The sequence below is a fragment of the Parasteatoda tepidariorum genome, chromosome 2 (assembly GCF_043381705.1).
Source record: "Parasteatoda tepidariorum isolate YZ-2023 chromosome 2, CAS_Ptep_4.0, whole genome shotgun sequence".
NCBI classification, from domain to species: Eukaryota; Metazoa; Arthropoda; class Arachnida; order Araneae; family Theridiidae; genus Parasteatoda; species Parasteatoda tepidariorum.
The window spans coordinates 20,134,692-20,151,295 of NC_092205.1; the positions used below are offsets into that span (position 1 = coordinate 20,134,692).

At 30.4% G+C, this 16,604-nt stretch overlaps 2 protein-coding genes across 2 annotated transcripts; both read right to left on the reverse strand.

The window, feature by feature from the left end:
* Window positions 1–6,780: 6,780 nt before the first annotated feature.
* LOC122272783 (uncharacterized) lies at window positions 6,781–14,630 on the reverse strand. Its single transcript, XM_043056778.2, has 2 exons — window positions 14,568–14,630; window positions 6,781–11,555 (listed from the first exon to the last, which is right to left on the reverse strand). Exon 2 carries the CDS (start codon window positions 11,502–11,504, stop codon window positions 7,416–7,418), a length of 4,089 nt encoding a protein of 1,362 aa, XP_042912712.1. The 5' UTR covers window positions 11,505–11,555; window positions 14,568–14,630; the 3' UTR covers window positions 6,781–7,415.
* On the reverse strand, window positions 6,802–7,317 carry LOC107438389 (protein translocase subunit SecA 2-like). Its single transcript, XM_016050673.1, has one exon. The coding sequence runs from the start codon at window positions 7,315–7,317 to the stop codon at window positions 6,802–6,804; it is 516 nt and encodes a 171-aa protein (XP_015906159.1).
* Window positions 14,631–16,604: the final 1,974 nt, after the last annotated feature.

A 16,604-nucleotide genomic window follows, 5' to 3' on the forward strand; every position in this document is an offset into this window, starting at 1 on the left:
TATTTAACGATAGGTGGCGGTCGCCACAGTATCACTAACTTCAGGAAAGGTAAAGTGGTACGAAGAACAGAAGATGACATTTTCTAATTTAAAGAAGGCTTTATGCAATGCTTCAGCTTAGTGTTCACTAAAATTGGGTCAGCCAGTCCATGTTCATACGAATGTGTTACCTAAAAGCACTTAGATGGTAATTTTAAGCCTATCACTTTCGCCAAAAAGTTCAACAGGGCAACGATTAAAAAATTAGCATTTGCAGTGTTATTAGGGCTAAAAAAAATTGACAATTGGTTACATGGATCAGCGTTGGAAGTGGTGACGGATCACGATCTTTTTAAGTATTTAACAGAGAAAACGCCAGCAAGACAAATCAGGGCTAGTTATTTACTTGTAAACTTATAACAATACCGGAATATCAATTCTGCGAGGTTTGATTTCTGTTTTCATTGCTTATGATAGTTTGAACTAATTATATATTTTTTTTCGTTGTTGACGTTTTCTAAGTTTAGTGCCAGATCACCCGGCTACTCCTTGACGATTTGTAAGCATAAATTAAGGCAGGCGTTCTCCAATTTTTCCAGACTGCTGCTTTCTTACGAGTTACTAGTCTCTCCACTGCACTCCATATTTGTCCTAGTTATATTTATTTTCTACATATAACAACAATGGAGCAGATGGAAGTTAGTGAAGCAAACGGAAGCATAACCGATACAAATCATACTTGAAATCCACCAAAAAGCAAGGAATAACAAGGTATGCCATATTTTCTTTTCAAATGCAATACTGCTAACAATGACTCCTTCCAAGTAAAATCGACCAATGGTCGTTGACGGCATGTTACAGATTTTCATGAAATTGTTTTTTCTTGAAAGGTCTTGATGAAAAGTGACGTTATGTTTTTGAGAATTTATACAATACTACAAGGGGTTCGTTTTGAAAATTGACTCAATTAAATAAATTGGCGTAACTATAAATTTTAACTAGCGCGTTGAAAATGCTTCCTTAGAAAGAATCAGCACTAGGTATTTAAGCTATTAGATTACTTAAAATATTTATATAAATTTTAAAATGTTTTATTATAGTAATTTTTGGAAAAAAAAATTTTTTTGGCTTATTTCAAGAACGTTTTATTGGGAAGATGCACCTTTTATAAACTCAATTTTTTTTTCATAACGTTAAATATAATTTAAACATAAAAAAAAATTAAGACGGTGTTTCTGTCTGTAAAAAAAAAGTTGTTTTTAGCCAAACTTATTTAAGATTTTTTTCAGCAAAAAGAATAAAAATTTTTGACTTCAGTTTTTTCCTTGTAATGTTAAATGTGATAGTTTTAAATGTAAAAAAAAATTAAAAAATGTTTTTTGGTCAACAAAAAATAAAAAGTAGTATTTAGCTAAATTAAATCAAAGTTTTTTTTTCTTTCCATACTGGTAGGTTCCGCTCACCAACCATCGTAAATGCCCTTCGTTCTTCATTGTTTTGTTTAATTAATGGTCGATTAAATAAATCATTTTGACTTTAATTGATATCATAACTTTGTGTAAGTTTCTTTAGTTAATAGTAAAGAGAAGAAAGGATACCTGAATTTGAGAAATAATTAGTATTCGAAAAAAAATGTTTAAAACGTAGAAATTTTATTTATTATATGTATTCTTGTTTTATTACTTTTGACAAGCTTGAGTTTATAAAATGAAGATTGCGAGATAGTTAAATTTGTAGAGAGAATTAAATAAATAATTATGATTTAAAACAAAAAAAGGCTAAAAAATATCACAAGAAAAGCACATGACATTGCAATAGTTTCGAAAATACACTTGTGTATTTAATAAATGATATTGCCCTATTGGCCCTTTTAGCACTTCAAATTTCAACTATTCTTTGCATTTCCACCTACTGCAAAATGGTTCACATATTTATTTTACTTTAAAATTATTCGATAATATTTCACAAACTAACTATAGAAATGTTAATTTTTTTTATTCAATGTTTTGTAAATGTTTCACACTCCAATGTAATTAAAAGTTTCCCAAGTCTTGCGCAATTAGGCAATGCAACGTAATGCAAAAGAAAAAAAAGTCTGAAAAAAATTCTTGAAAAAGCACTTAAAATTTCTAACAAATTGAAATTTTATAATCTAAGTTCAATTAAGTTCATAAACAAACTTAGTTCTTTCCGCAATCAAATTTCAAGGTAGTTGCTTTTCTGAGGCCTGAAGGGTTGCACGCTTGGTGGTTTTTGCTGCAAGTTTTAATCAAATCTTCTATATCTTTGTCTACACACCTTTGTATATTCTAGTTCCTATGTTTAATAGTTTCAACGCATAGAAACTGAATGTTACTGTAAGCTGAACATTCAATGCAGTGGCCGCAGGTTTTACAATTTTTTTTCCTTGTCAAGTTAAATGTCATATTTTACAATGCATGAAAATCAGGAAGATGTTTTTTTTTTATCGACAGCGGGAAACTTTGTCATTTTGACTATCTTTTTTTAATTATTTGGAATTAAAACAAAAATAATAACTTTCTGTGCTTTTTTACTCAGAAATACAATGTTTAACATTATGTGAAAAGAATTGAGGTCAAGATATTTTGTTGTTTTGCCAAAAGAAAACCTTAATTTTGGTTAAAAACCACTTATAACTTTGCTGACCAAAAACTAAGAAAAAAATTTTTTTACACTAAAAATATGACATTTAACATGAGAATAAGTTCAAAAAACATTTTTTTAGTCGTATAGAAATCTTGAATTATTTTGGATAAAACAACTTTTAATTTTTTTTTACTGACCAAAAGCTAAAAATACCCTCGTCACGAGGAAAAGACATTTAATATGAAAAAGTCAAGTTCGAAAACTTTTTTGCTATAAGGAAATCTTGATTTATTTCGGATAAAATCACTTTTTATTTTTTTAACCGACCAAAAACAAAATACCCTCCTGATTCGTTGATTGAAATTGTCCTTTGCTGTTAAAAAATCTTGAATTATTTCAGGGAGAAACCACTCATTTCTTTTACTACGCAAAAACAAAAAGCATAATGAAGAATAAAATTATGAGAAAAATTGAGACAAAAAATCTTTGTTTTTGTACTTTAAGAATTATTGCTAAAAAATCACTTTTTATTTTTTTAGACAAAAAACACCTTCCCAATTTTTTTAACTTCTTGAAAAGTATATTTAATATCGTGAGGTCATTACTTTCAAGCAAAGAAATAGTTTTAATAAAACTTTTCTTTTTAATTTTGTTTATATATACAGCTTTTAGACAGCTTAACTACATAGTGTTGCCTTATTAAAAAATAGGCTCATAAATTAAAAAGAGTTTTCTAACGCTGGAGCCATCATCTGTTGTAATGCCGTTTTCTTTTTATTTGAAATAATTTTCAAAATGGGTCTTTAATCATAGTTGTGGTCTGAAAATTCTGAAAAAATTATTTTGGCCATTTTTCGATAAAATCTTTTTTTTTTAAAGTTTCATAAAAATCTGTGACCACAAATGAAACTTTAATAAGATGGTAGTTATAATCATAATTATTAATAATAAAGTGAAATTACCAACCTAACTTAATTGTATTGTTATCTCCTTCAGCGCCCAACATGGACGCTAACACACTCTGGTGGGCGGTGTGAAATTTAATGGAAGCGCTATCTATTGAAAAAACTACCCTCGCTACAAAGTCTGGGGCCATCTTCTGAACAAGAAATGGCACATTTCATAGAGGTGAGCTTCTCTGTCCCCTAATTCTCTTTTTTTAGTCAACCCCAGCCAAAACCTGTCTCAAATTCTGATTTATCTGTACTTGAAATCCTCGTAACCTTAGTCACCACCACTGTTTCAGACGAATGGCGAGGGGAGTTCGTTCTACACACAGTGATTATGTACTTAAGGGATTTAAGAAACTATGAATGAAATGAGCATTGAATACACATAAAAATACACTCATTTTGTGTTTTGATATCGAAGAACTATATACATTTTTAACTTGGCCCATAATACTTGTTATTAAAGCAAATTTGAACTAATGGTCATAAAAAACACTTTTAAATTATGAAAAAATATAGTACTGTATTACCATTTAAACTTAGAACGGCGCCCTGATAATCGTATGAATTAAACAAATTTTATTCCAGTTTACTTCATATTTCGTCAAAAAAGTCGATTTATTCGTAAAATTAATTTCCTTTAAAAAAATCAAGAAATCTATTATTTTTATTTTTTTAAACTTATTTTATGAAAAAAGTTTTGACAATATTTTTAAGCTAATTTGCAAAATAAAAAATATCTGAATTATTTTTTTTCTTTTTTTAATAATTTAAAGATATATTATCAACAAATAATTATTTTCGGATTTCCCATCGCAAACTTTAAAATATATGCTTCATTCAGCATTTGTTCTAAATAAGCACAGGAGATAAATTGCGGATAGACTTAATAATTATTTATTTTATCATAATAAGATAATTTTGAATAACACAATGTGATGCTAAACGTCATCACTGAATTCTTATTTTTATTATAGCAAAAATAATATTTATTTAAGTATTTAATTTTAACTGTAAAGTGAAATATTCAGGGTTATCACTCTAATCTGGAAAAAAAAATTCCCCGTGTTTTCCCTGTACTTATAATATATTAAGAGGAAACACACGACCACTGTGAGAGTTATATTGTTTTAACTATATTAAACTTAATTACTGGAGAAACTTAAGGAAGAAAGGAACAGTTGAACATACTTAAAACAAATAATGCAATAGTAAATGAACTAGTTTAATATAGCTGAAATATCATCCTTAAATAATCCATAGAAACACTTTGAGGGGTTACTATGTTTTAAAACAGCGGTTCTTAACCTATGGGTCGTGACCCAAAATTGGGTCGCGAAGCATATTTCTTGGGTCGCACTGAGTCGAACCAAAAAAGTTAGTAATACACCAAATAATAAGTAATACCAACACCTCCTAGAAGAAGTCATTGTGGCTTACTCAGCCTAGGCTTAATGAGGTACCTGCGTAACTCTATACCCTTAATCCTCGTTCATAATGAAGTAAAGAAACTTGCTTCATTCCCGACTCTTAATTTACTTGTTGAAGACAATAATATTGATAGCACAGATTTTGAAATACAGAAAATTATTATTAATTATTTAGAAAAACTAATAGCAGACTTTGATCGATATTTCCCTGCAGACGATGTTTTCAAATATAATTGGGTTCGAATGCCATTTAATTTTGATGTAAGTGATTTGCATGAGGAATTTGTTAATATTAATTCAATTTCAAGAACAATTAATAGAAATACAAAGTGACCAAGCACTTCGATACAATTTCTGCAAAAACACTGAATCTTTATGTGCTTTCTGGTTAAAATTAAAAACCGAAAAGCCAATAATTGTTAAAGAAGCCCTAAACGTATTATTGCCCTTTTCAACAACATATATGTGTGAGGCTGGGTTTTCGGCTCTGTGTGTAATCAAAACAATTACCGGAACAAGATAAATCCTGAAATAGATATAAGGTGCTCCTTGACAAGCATTCAACCGAGGTTTGAAGATCTTTCAAAATGTATTCAAGCACAAGGTTCTCATTAAAACTGTATGACTTGCATTTAAAATTTAAAAGACTTAACATATGTATTGATATTTCTTTCTTTTTTTTAGGAATAAGTTAAAATGTCAATTATTTTCAAAAAGTTTAATATATTTTAATTTAGTCAATAAAAATTATTAAAAACACTTGATTATTAATTTAATTTTCCTTGGATCAAAAAGTACTTTTGTTTATCTTTATTATTAAAAAATAAATAAAGAATTTGTAAGTTAAAAAGAATCATCATCGTAGGATTGAAGATTTTTTAAAAATACGATCTAAAATAAAGCAATGAAAAAATTGTGACTTTTTTTTGGGTCGCGACATGAACATATTTCTCAAATTTGGGTCGCGGCTTAAATAGGTTAAGAACCACTGTTTTAAAAGACGAAATAAGAAACAAAGTCCCATTTATTTTCCCCAATTACTAAAGGTGAACTTAAATTCCCTATATTTTCCTGATTCTCCCTGTGGAGTGGCAACCCTGATATTGTATTTATTTTTTATACAACCACTTAACTTTTGAGTTATTCTCCGGCGGAGAATCAGAATAAAAAAAAACCATACCAATCTTAATAGGTAATACTTTCCATAACTCTGGTAAACTATGATCTGTTAAGTGAGCTCACGTACAAAGCAAGGAGTAGAATGCGTGACGGGTAACTATGCTGATCAATGGAATAAATTTTCATATCTTAACATTAAGCACGATATTTGCTTTTAACAATATTGTTGTTGCACATGTTTTGAAAAAACCTAATATCACCTAGATATTATGTACCAAAAAAGATAAGCAACGTTAGTTTTTCCTCTTTCATTAGTAACAGATTACAGTTGAAGATTAATAATAGACTTTGTCATCGGCATCTTGTGGCATGCTAAGCAAACCCGCACACGTTAGTTAGGCTCTTTTGAGCCAAAAGTATATTTATTCTCCAAAGACTGTATTACCAAAACTAGATCGAAATTGACAAAAGATTTCTCTATTAAATTTTATTTTTGAATAAACGCTTTACTTTAGCTAATTCTTTGGATTGGTTAAAGTAAAAATTAAGCTATAATATACATTTTCAAGGGCAATTAATTATTTAAAAGAAAAAACAACATAGTTAATAATAAGCCACAATAGTTTTGATGACATAGTGACCTTTTTGATGATTATATACAGTCATAAATAAATTTCACAACTGTTTCTAATCGCAGAAAGTCTACAACTAGTCACTCACTCAATTAACTTTGACAAATATTCATTGCGATTTTCAGGTGTATATTTTGCTAAGAATTCGAAAAATTCCAGAGTTTTGTTGTGGCTTTCTTCTGCAGCTTTCATTCCTTTTTGGATATCATCTCCTCTAAGATTTTCTGAATATTGTCTCTCATTGCAAAGCTCTTCATATGTTTCAGCTCTGCATTTCATTTGCATCAAACGCCGGCGGTCAAGAATCAGCTCATAACTACCCTGGTTATTCGTACGAGCTGTTCTGCCTTTAATTTGCATCTCCTCCTTTTCGTCTAAAGAGAAGAATGTCTGAATGACGTGCACACCACCATTTTCTTCGACACTTCTGTCGTTCGACTTGTAGTCAATACCACGACCCATAGTCTTTGTAGCTAGCGTCACAGTTTGTGCAACGCCAGCCTCGTTAATACGCCACTGTAAAGTTTTTGGATCTTCGTTTCCTGTTAGCGTATACAGGCGATCGATGCTAGACTGATACTCGCTTTGGAATAACTCCATTTCTGTATCCGTTTCGAAAAAAACCAATACAGCTCGATTGAGGTGAACGTTTTTAGAAATACTTTCGAATATCTTTGTCAGCCAACTCGTGTTTGAGTTTAAAATAGATACATGCTCGAGGGGGTAAAAACAAGTTTTCGCTCTCCAAAGAAGGAGGGCATAGCAGACAGGGTTTGAATACCATAATTCTTCAAGGAGTTTTTTTCTGAGTCATTTAAATTCAACAGTGTTCCACTTACTCCCAGAATGCTTTGGTATCTTAAAGGTAGGCTTGCATATGAGATAGACCCCATTTTCAGTAGCAAATATCCAAAATTTGAATAACTATTATCATCATAGTTTTCCTTTTTGAGCCTAAAATAGTTAAATGAATTCTGATAAGATACATATACCTTTGTACGGTATTGGAAATATTTATCTTTGAAACAAATAGATCCCTGCTGGTTGATTTTAAATTGACCCTTACGATCAGCATTTTTAAAAACATATATCGCATCTATAACCATTCTTTCCAATTCCTTCTCAAATAAAACAGAGGTAGTTTTCAATAAATGTCTAAAATCAACGTAATTTTCATCTTTTAGCAACTCACTTATGAACACACTGATCTGTTCCAAAATATTATTTTTTTCCAAAACTCCATTCTGGACAATGTCCCAGATTTTAGGCTGGATTTTCAGCAGAGCTGGAACAGCTACTCCTACAATAGGAGAGAAAACAGTTCCGTAAAAATCCTCTGAGAAAAAAACATCCACCTCATCAATTAAAAGAACTCTTTCAAATTTCTGGATAGTACTAACAACCGGTGTTGTAAGATTGTTTAAAACCAAATCTTGAATAACGGATGCTAAAGATACCACTACCCCATCAACTTTACGCAATAAAGTTTCTTTAGCCATATACTCAAACGTATTGTAGCTTACCTTGTTTCCTACATTGAACCTATGAAAAGTTTCGAAAAATGATTTGAACCTAGTTTTATCACGCTGTGCTAAATAATCGCTATAACAAACTATACAAGCTTCACTACCTGTTAATGCAACTAAAGCTGAAATAAGAGCTAAAATGAGGGATTTTCCTTGACCCGTTAAGACTTGAGCAAAATGTTTAGGAACTCCAACAGAGTCTTTATCAACTCTCAAAAGCCTAAATATGCACAGAATTTGAACGCAGTGTGGCTCAATTTTCTTTTTAATACCGGACACATCCTCAGACTCTTGCAAAGACCAAACTGCAGCTAAATTAGCCAACAAAACTGGTAATGAATTTAGTTTAAAATTCGATGACCACTGATGTAAAGGCAATTTTTTTACCTTTTTTAGTTGATCTTCCATGTCATTCAAAATTTCTGAAATTTCGAAGTTTTCCAAAGAAAGGAGCTTCTTAGAATATCGGTCATAGCAATCTTCTAATATGGTTTTATCCATCATGGTTTCAAACCCACTTTTTTTAGCTTTACTCACTTCCTGTTCGCAGAGATTTAAAGCAACCTGAATACCAATTTGATTTTGCTTTCTGACATAGACGTAAAAGTTTTCAACATTATCTAAACGTCTCTTGAAATCCCAGTAGGTATGGCTGTTCTGTACAACACAGTAAAAAGGTAACGTGCAATCTCTCAAGAAATGTTCCAAGTCCCTATAGTCAACTTGGTCTTCAAAATGAGTAAAGGAGTGTCCCACTGCAAGGAGTAAATCACCTGCTGATTTTACACTATCTTCATCACTCCAGCCAACTTTGTCTAGGGACATTCTTACAACATCCAACAACTTTTTTACTGCCTCGAGCAAAAAATGCTTCGGGATTGGTTTTTCATTCTGCATAAAAATTTCCACAAAATCTTCTGGTTCTATTACACGATAAGAGGTTACATCGTTCTTTGAAACCTCCTCAACAGCTCCTTCTAACTCAGGGAAATAGGAGAATTTAGACATAAACCATTGAAAATTGATGCCTTGCAGATGCTTCAAAAACTCGTTGTATAATCTTAAAAATTTAATTCTCACAGATACATCGATTTCCTTAAAAAATGCGTTTTGAACTATTTCCAATAACTTCTTCATGACCGATTCAACATCAGACTTAAATATGCTACATGGTATGGGAAGCTTTCCAACTATTGAATCTCTATGATCCCAATACTCATTATAAATCATTAATAGAGTAGCAAAATGATCAGATAAGGTATCTCTATCTTCAGCGATAAGTATACTGCTTATAACATCAATTTGTTTGTTTAAAATACTATGATCAATGCTAGTTAAAACCGAATAAATCGTACTGATATAGGGAGATATGCGGCTAACGAACTGTATGATGTTATGAGTAGCAACACGACAAGTTTCATGTCGTTCTTCTCTAACGTCTTGTATGAACTTTACAAACCCATTAAGTACTGGTAATGACAATTCTTTAAATCGGACAGCAGAATTGTCACACAAAATCGGTTCAAGACTAGAATCAACTATGTATAACCAAATAAGGCGTTCCAGAGACAGATTCTTAACTGTTTCCCAAAGAGATACATCTTCGTCTCCTTTCAGCAACTTAAATGTATAATTGAAATTATTTTGATAAAAATAAATTCCTGGTTCAAAAAATTTAATAAGTTTACACATTAGAAGATATTGTTGTTCGAGAGATTTGTTTAAAGGATCGTTAGTAGACCACGTTATAAATTCAACTGTCACAAGATCTCCATCATTAAAGGAAATCAATGTTTCGACTTCATTTGCGTTCTTGGAACGTATGTCAGAGACTGTATCATACAAACTTTTTAACAGGAAGAAATAAATAGGGTGTGTAATGGATCCCAATTGTTTCAGAGACTTGTTCTGATTTTCTACCTCAATTCGTTTAAAAAATTTGCTCCACAAGTTTTTAACAAAATCTGTGGGATGTCTCTCATTTGGATACTGTTCATTCATGAACTCCAACAAATCAGCAAACAGTTTAATGTCTTTTTTGCTGATAAATAGAATTTTTTTGTCAAGTAAATTGTTTACATTCACAACAAGGCAAACAAGTTTGAAGCTTTTGTTTGGGCATTCATTGATTAAATTCTTACGGTGAATATCGATTCCCTCCATACAAATATTTCTTATTCTTCCGAATAAATCCAGCATATCAGTCTTCGCACTAAATTTGGGGAAATTATGATTTCGAGTTGAAAGTTTAGATTCTATATGTCTCAAATGCTCTGCATTATCTTTGACTTCGTTTGATATGCTTTCAATTTGGATAATTTCTTTCAACAATATTAAAGGCTGATCCAAGGACAAATTATGAGACCTTACTATTTTCAGAAGTTGTATAAAATCTTCCTTGCAACTAAAATCATCTGAGATATTCTTAGCTCTTTCTTTTAAAGTTAACACGAAATTGTCATAAGCTTCATTTCTTTTAAATAATAATCCATCTTCATATATCTTAGTAATCGTAATCAGTTCAAACAGTTTCTTTTTATTTCGATGGAACGGAAGAGAGTAATTAAGTTCCTCTTTATCTGAGATCTCTATTCTAGCTACAAATGGGTCACAATTCTTTGAATCAACGCAATTCACAACCAAAAAACTTTCTACACCAACAGTTCCAAAAGATAACTGACAGCAAACATCAGAAAAATTAAGAACAACACTTCCAGAATAATGCAGTTTACCAAGCTTTTTTTCTATTGTAACATACTGACTTCTATTGTGACTAAATAATTCTTGACAATCAAAATCTTTGGATTCATTTTGGAAAGCGTTATTTTTCGTTTTATTAAAAATATTCCAACTGGAATTCCCGGAGCTATCACCAGATGTTCGAACTTGATGTGATTGGTATTTGCGATTTTCGTCCTCACTTAATTTCTGGTGTATTGTTTTCGTATTTAAGACCTGATCTTCACTTAAATTATTAAAATCCTTCGAATGTATATTCGCATCGATTGATGTCTTTTCCGAAGTTAGGGACAAATTTTCCTGATCATACTGATTGCTATCAAGCTCTTTATCAATATTGAAGTACTCGTTTGAAGATATATTTTCACTGCTTTGTTGCTTTACAGCGTACTTTTCAAACTGTTTTCTTAGCACATCGAATACAGATCTAACAGTCGGAAAAGATTGAAGCAACATGTTGGATTGGACAGTTGGATTGGGCACTTTCCGCTGATCTGCATCATTTGATCTTTCTTCGTCCATTGAATAAAAGCTTTTCTAATTTACTTATCGAGTAAAACGATTTTCTATTCCCTAGAAAAAAATATTAAACAGTTATATATATCAAGCATTTATTAAATTAAACATTACATACGTAATTATACATACGAAATTTGAACAGGTTAACAAAATAAAATGAAGAATGAAAAAAACCTTTTAAATAGAAATTTTAAAAAAATGAATAAAAATTGTTGTTAGAGATTCTATACAATTTAATTACACTTTAAAAAATTAGTTGTCAATTATAAGATATATAACTCGTCCTACATTTAGTTTCATTTTATTTTATTTTACTTACTGTACCTTTTAGTAGATAGAAATTAATATGAACTAAGTTATTACCAGATTGAAAACCATACGCTTAAAGAAAAAATACAAAAATGAGCAGACGTAACAAAAAAAAAAAAAAAAAACGAAATAAAAAAAAACGTTAAGTTGCCAATGAAAGAATAAAAAAAAAAAACTCAGGAAAACAGAGAAAGAAAGATGAAAAACATATAGAGGAAGAAAAAAAATAGAAGCCGAGAGATATATCAGGGTAAAATAAATGCATTTCTCTGCGTTATGGAGAACTGGGGAGGAGCTATGTCGTTGACAAGGGAATCATCAGTATTCAAATGAATAAAATAGGATTTCAGGGTATCAAAATTACAATATCATTATTCATTCCCATCATTTAAACATTCCTTCTAGCCTCTTCATAACGCGAGGAAAAGCATTTTACTGGGTGTTGTCTCTCAGACACAACTTTTTTTTCTTTCTATCTCTCTCGGCTTCAGTGGTATTTCTAGTTTTTGTTTTAACTTCTATTTTTTTTTTCATTTTTCGTTGGCAACTTTATACTTTTATTTCCAAATTATTTTTGTTCTGTTACGTCTGTCAGTCAAGTCAAGGAAATGGGCGCCTATCATTGATGCGCTTGAAACATGTCGACTGTTATTTCATTTTTGTTATTGTTTTTAAAACGTATGAATTTTTCAATCAAAAAATATTTCAGCGCTTGTTTTTTATCATTATTTAATTAAGAACAATGTTTGTTCAATCTTTCACTGGCGACACACATAGTCACCATTATTATACATAGTTCTTACTTTATTACGCTGATACATATTGTAATACATATTCTATTATTTTAATACATTTTTCGTTGTAATAACATTTTGACAATATTATTAGAGATTTCCTAAGATAACTGTACAGGTGGAGATATTAAAGGGTTTCAATTCCTGAAATTAACTTAACAGTATGTGTCAATAAGAACTTTTTTTCAAAAATATTGAATTATATATTCAATAGGCTGTTATCATCTTAGTTGTCGTTAAGAAATGTATTATAATATTCTAATTTGAAGTCTACTGCAATATATTCAGTAGAACAGCGGTTCCCAATTTTTTACTGCTACGGAATCCTAAATAACCAACCTTCCATTAGTGGAACCCCGATTTTATAAATAAATTTTAGTAAGGTAATTGCAAACGTTATAACCTATTAAAAGACTATTAAGAGGTGTGAAGATTTAATTGTTTTATTATTAATAATCTTAATCTTAAAGTATGCTCATGTCCAACAGTAGAATTCGCAGTCCTTGTGTAGTTAATCTAGTTAGGAATTTGGCTTTGGAACCTATACATAAGCTTGGTACATATACATATGTTTGGTGGAAAATGGTTATAAGGAAAACTCATTTCTTTACCAAAGAATTTAGATATTTTGATTTTAATACTAATGCAATGTTTATAAATGCTTCTTTTTATCATTTGTCCAACATATTGTTATTAGAAATATTATATTTTCCTTTAAAAAATGCCATTTCTATTTCATTGAAATAATTTCGTAAAAACAACCGAAAAATTAAATTATGAATAATAGGTTGGATTTTAATACAAGCGTTCAAACGCCCAAATGACGTTTTCATAGTTTTTTCGGAAGTTTTTGCAACTTATTTTCGTTTATTATATATTGATACATTTAATACACAAGTATTGAATCGCATATTTAAATGATCAATTTTGACGTGCCTTATTATTTGTGCCGATCAAATCATAACATTGAATCGTTTTCTCGGCATTTCCACATTGTTTTTTTTTGAAAATTCTAATATTTTCAATAAGATATAATTAAGACACATGAATCTGTAACACGCTTTTAAATTATCTCTGTTTGATGCGTTTTGTTTGTGCCAATTTTATCCTGATACGCTTTCCCACGTGATTTTTAAATGCCAGAATTTCTACAATATTTATTACGACACAGAAGTTTCGAATTGTGCATTTGAATAAATCATTTTCTGACACGCTTTTTTTCAGCTGATTTCATAGCAAATTTAAGTGATTTTTTAATAATTTTTCTTTGGCAGTTTTTGCTGAACTTTCCTACGCGATTTTGAAAATCCAGATATTTTAACTACAATATAACACGTGTTAGTTTCTGATCACCCATTTAAATAAATATTTCACTCGTGTCGATTTCACCACAAATACAAGTTATAATGGTTTTGTTTTCAATTTAAATCCTTTTAAACTAAATTCATTTTCTTTCATTAAAATATTTAATTTATTACTAAGTTGACTGATCAAAAGGATTAAATACATAGAAACCAATGTTAAAATAAAAACTAACATAAATGTCGTCAATATGTCTAAATACGCTAGTGGCTCATCGTTGGTCAACGTACTGTCCAAGTAGCCTCTTTACTCAAATAGGTTGCGCATCCCTGTAAGCAACGGATGGGGCAATTTGATAGCTATATTTGAGTTATAAAGAGAAAGCACACGTGAACTGTTCAAATCATAAGATGGTCTATTCACAAATTCTCCATTTTCTCAAGGCTTGGCTATCAAAAACATAATTTCTTAAGTGAACATAAAATCATGAAGAATCAAAACATCAATCAAGAATCAAAACGTCAATGAAGAAACGAACAATCGTGAAGACATCAAATATATAATTACATAATTTCATAAGAATTGGGTCAACTTTTGAACGCCTGTTCTAAAATGAAATTCTTAAGTGAGTAAAACTATGATAAAAATTTACATAATTTACCTGTAAAAGTATATGCTTCAACTTGAAAAAGAGGGTTACGAAATGAATACACGATCACCAACTAAAATAACGAAATAAAAACTTTAAAATAACAAAATGGTATTTTTCTGTAAAAATAACAAAATGGTATTTTTCTGTAAGTTCATTGCTTACATAGAAAAACAAAATGAACTGAAAGTTAAGCAGACATGTAAGATAGCACTGTTATCCAGTAAATACATTTCTATATTTTTCTCTTAACGAACTTTTTAAAGGCCTCATAGAGGGCTGGTAAAAAAAAATCAGACAAATAATTTATTTGTAGGTCTAATAATGGGCTATAGAAAAAATCAAGACATTACCCGAGTACATTTAAAACTGGAAAACGAAACAAAATAAAAAGGTATTTTCCGTATTTCTGTATAATAACTGAATTTTTTTTAAGAAAGTAAAATAAAACAAACTCTTTTTAATTTAAAAATTACTTGGTTTAGAACAGAACGTTTAAACAGTTTTTCAAAATAATTTTGTGAATTTTACACTGAACTACTCAAAATAGTTTGAAGGTCGATATATATTTTATTTTATAACAGTCGTTGAACAGCACACCCATTTCTGGGTTTACGACTACCAATATTCAACTCCGTATCCTTGTAATTATGATCCCAATTCAGAAGACAAGGGAGCTCCTGAATCAGTACCCCAGAGGTATGATTTGATATGGGAACATGGAGAACTTTGTGAGCCGACAGATTTAACATATATCAGTCACAATTTACTACATGGTCCTCGGTGGGCGGGGATAGAACTCGTGATCTGTTCGACATGGGCCCAGTGCCCTACCAACCATTTACTGCTTTTATTCCATTAACATCATTTTTACGTAATATTCCTTATAATTTTTGTAAAAGCATAAAAAAAAGGATTAAAATTTCACTTTGTTCTTTATTTGTATGCATTCTGAAAATTGCGAAGAATTATGATTTTTAAAATGTCATTTCGAAAAAGGCTGTAATTTACTACAAACATTGAAGTAGGGGTGGTTAACCTGCGGTCCGTTAACCCATGATGTGCGACCCGCGTCCTCAATCTGAAGAAGAAAAAAAAATCGGAAATTTGAAATTTACGTATTAAGTTTTTGACGCACCCAATCTCAATCAACGTAGTTCTTTGATCGCTTTTTTTTTCGATGGTTAACACCACGAATTTAAGCATATAGTTTTGAAAATCCCAATATTTTTAATATATCATTACTACGATATTCGAATTTTAGTTACCACTTTTGACGCTCTTCGCATGACTCGAATTCATTGTAAATCTAATGACTTCGGTAGATTGCTACCCATTTTCACGTAGTTTTTAAAAACGCGATTTTGAAAGTTATAAAACGCTTTATTTGTGCTAACATAATGGAAAATCTAAATGACTTTTGATCCTTTTTTCGGCAGTTATTGCTACGCATTTCCGTATGGTTTTTAAAATCTCGACATTTTAGCCCGATATTATTACGAATCGTGAGTAAATAATAGCTCATTTAGATAACCATTTTATGACATGGTTTATTTGTAGCGATTTTATCGCAAATCAAATTATTTTTCAATCGTTATTTTGGCAATTATTCAAATCGTTACACATTTTTACAAGGTTTCGAAAGTCACGATATTTTTTAAACGCTATTGCGACATTTTAATTTCAAATCCCGCATTTATATTTCATAAAATTTTGATGCGCTTTATTTACGCCAATTTCGTAGTAAATATAAAGGGATTTTAGTATTTTTTTAGGTAGTTATTACTACGCTTTTACCAGTGTTTAAAAAAAAAATTCTGATATTTTTATTTTCATTTTATGATTTGACAGCACACGAGATTTGAATCGCGCTTTAAAATAATTGTTTTTACGTGCTCTGTGCCAATTTTAACAAATATAAGAGGTTTTAACTCGCGAAATTCGATTGCGTTTTAAAGTTTTTTATAACGTTTCTTAAGAAAATCGACATCATTCCTAGAGAAAATAGAAAAAAACAAGATGTGTACAGTCCGCAAAAAAAAAAAAGAT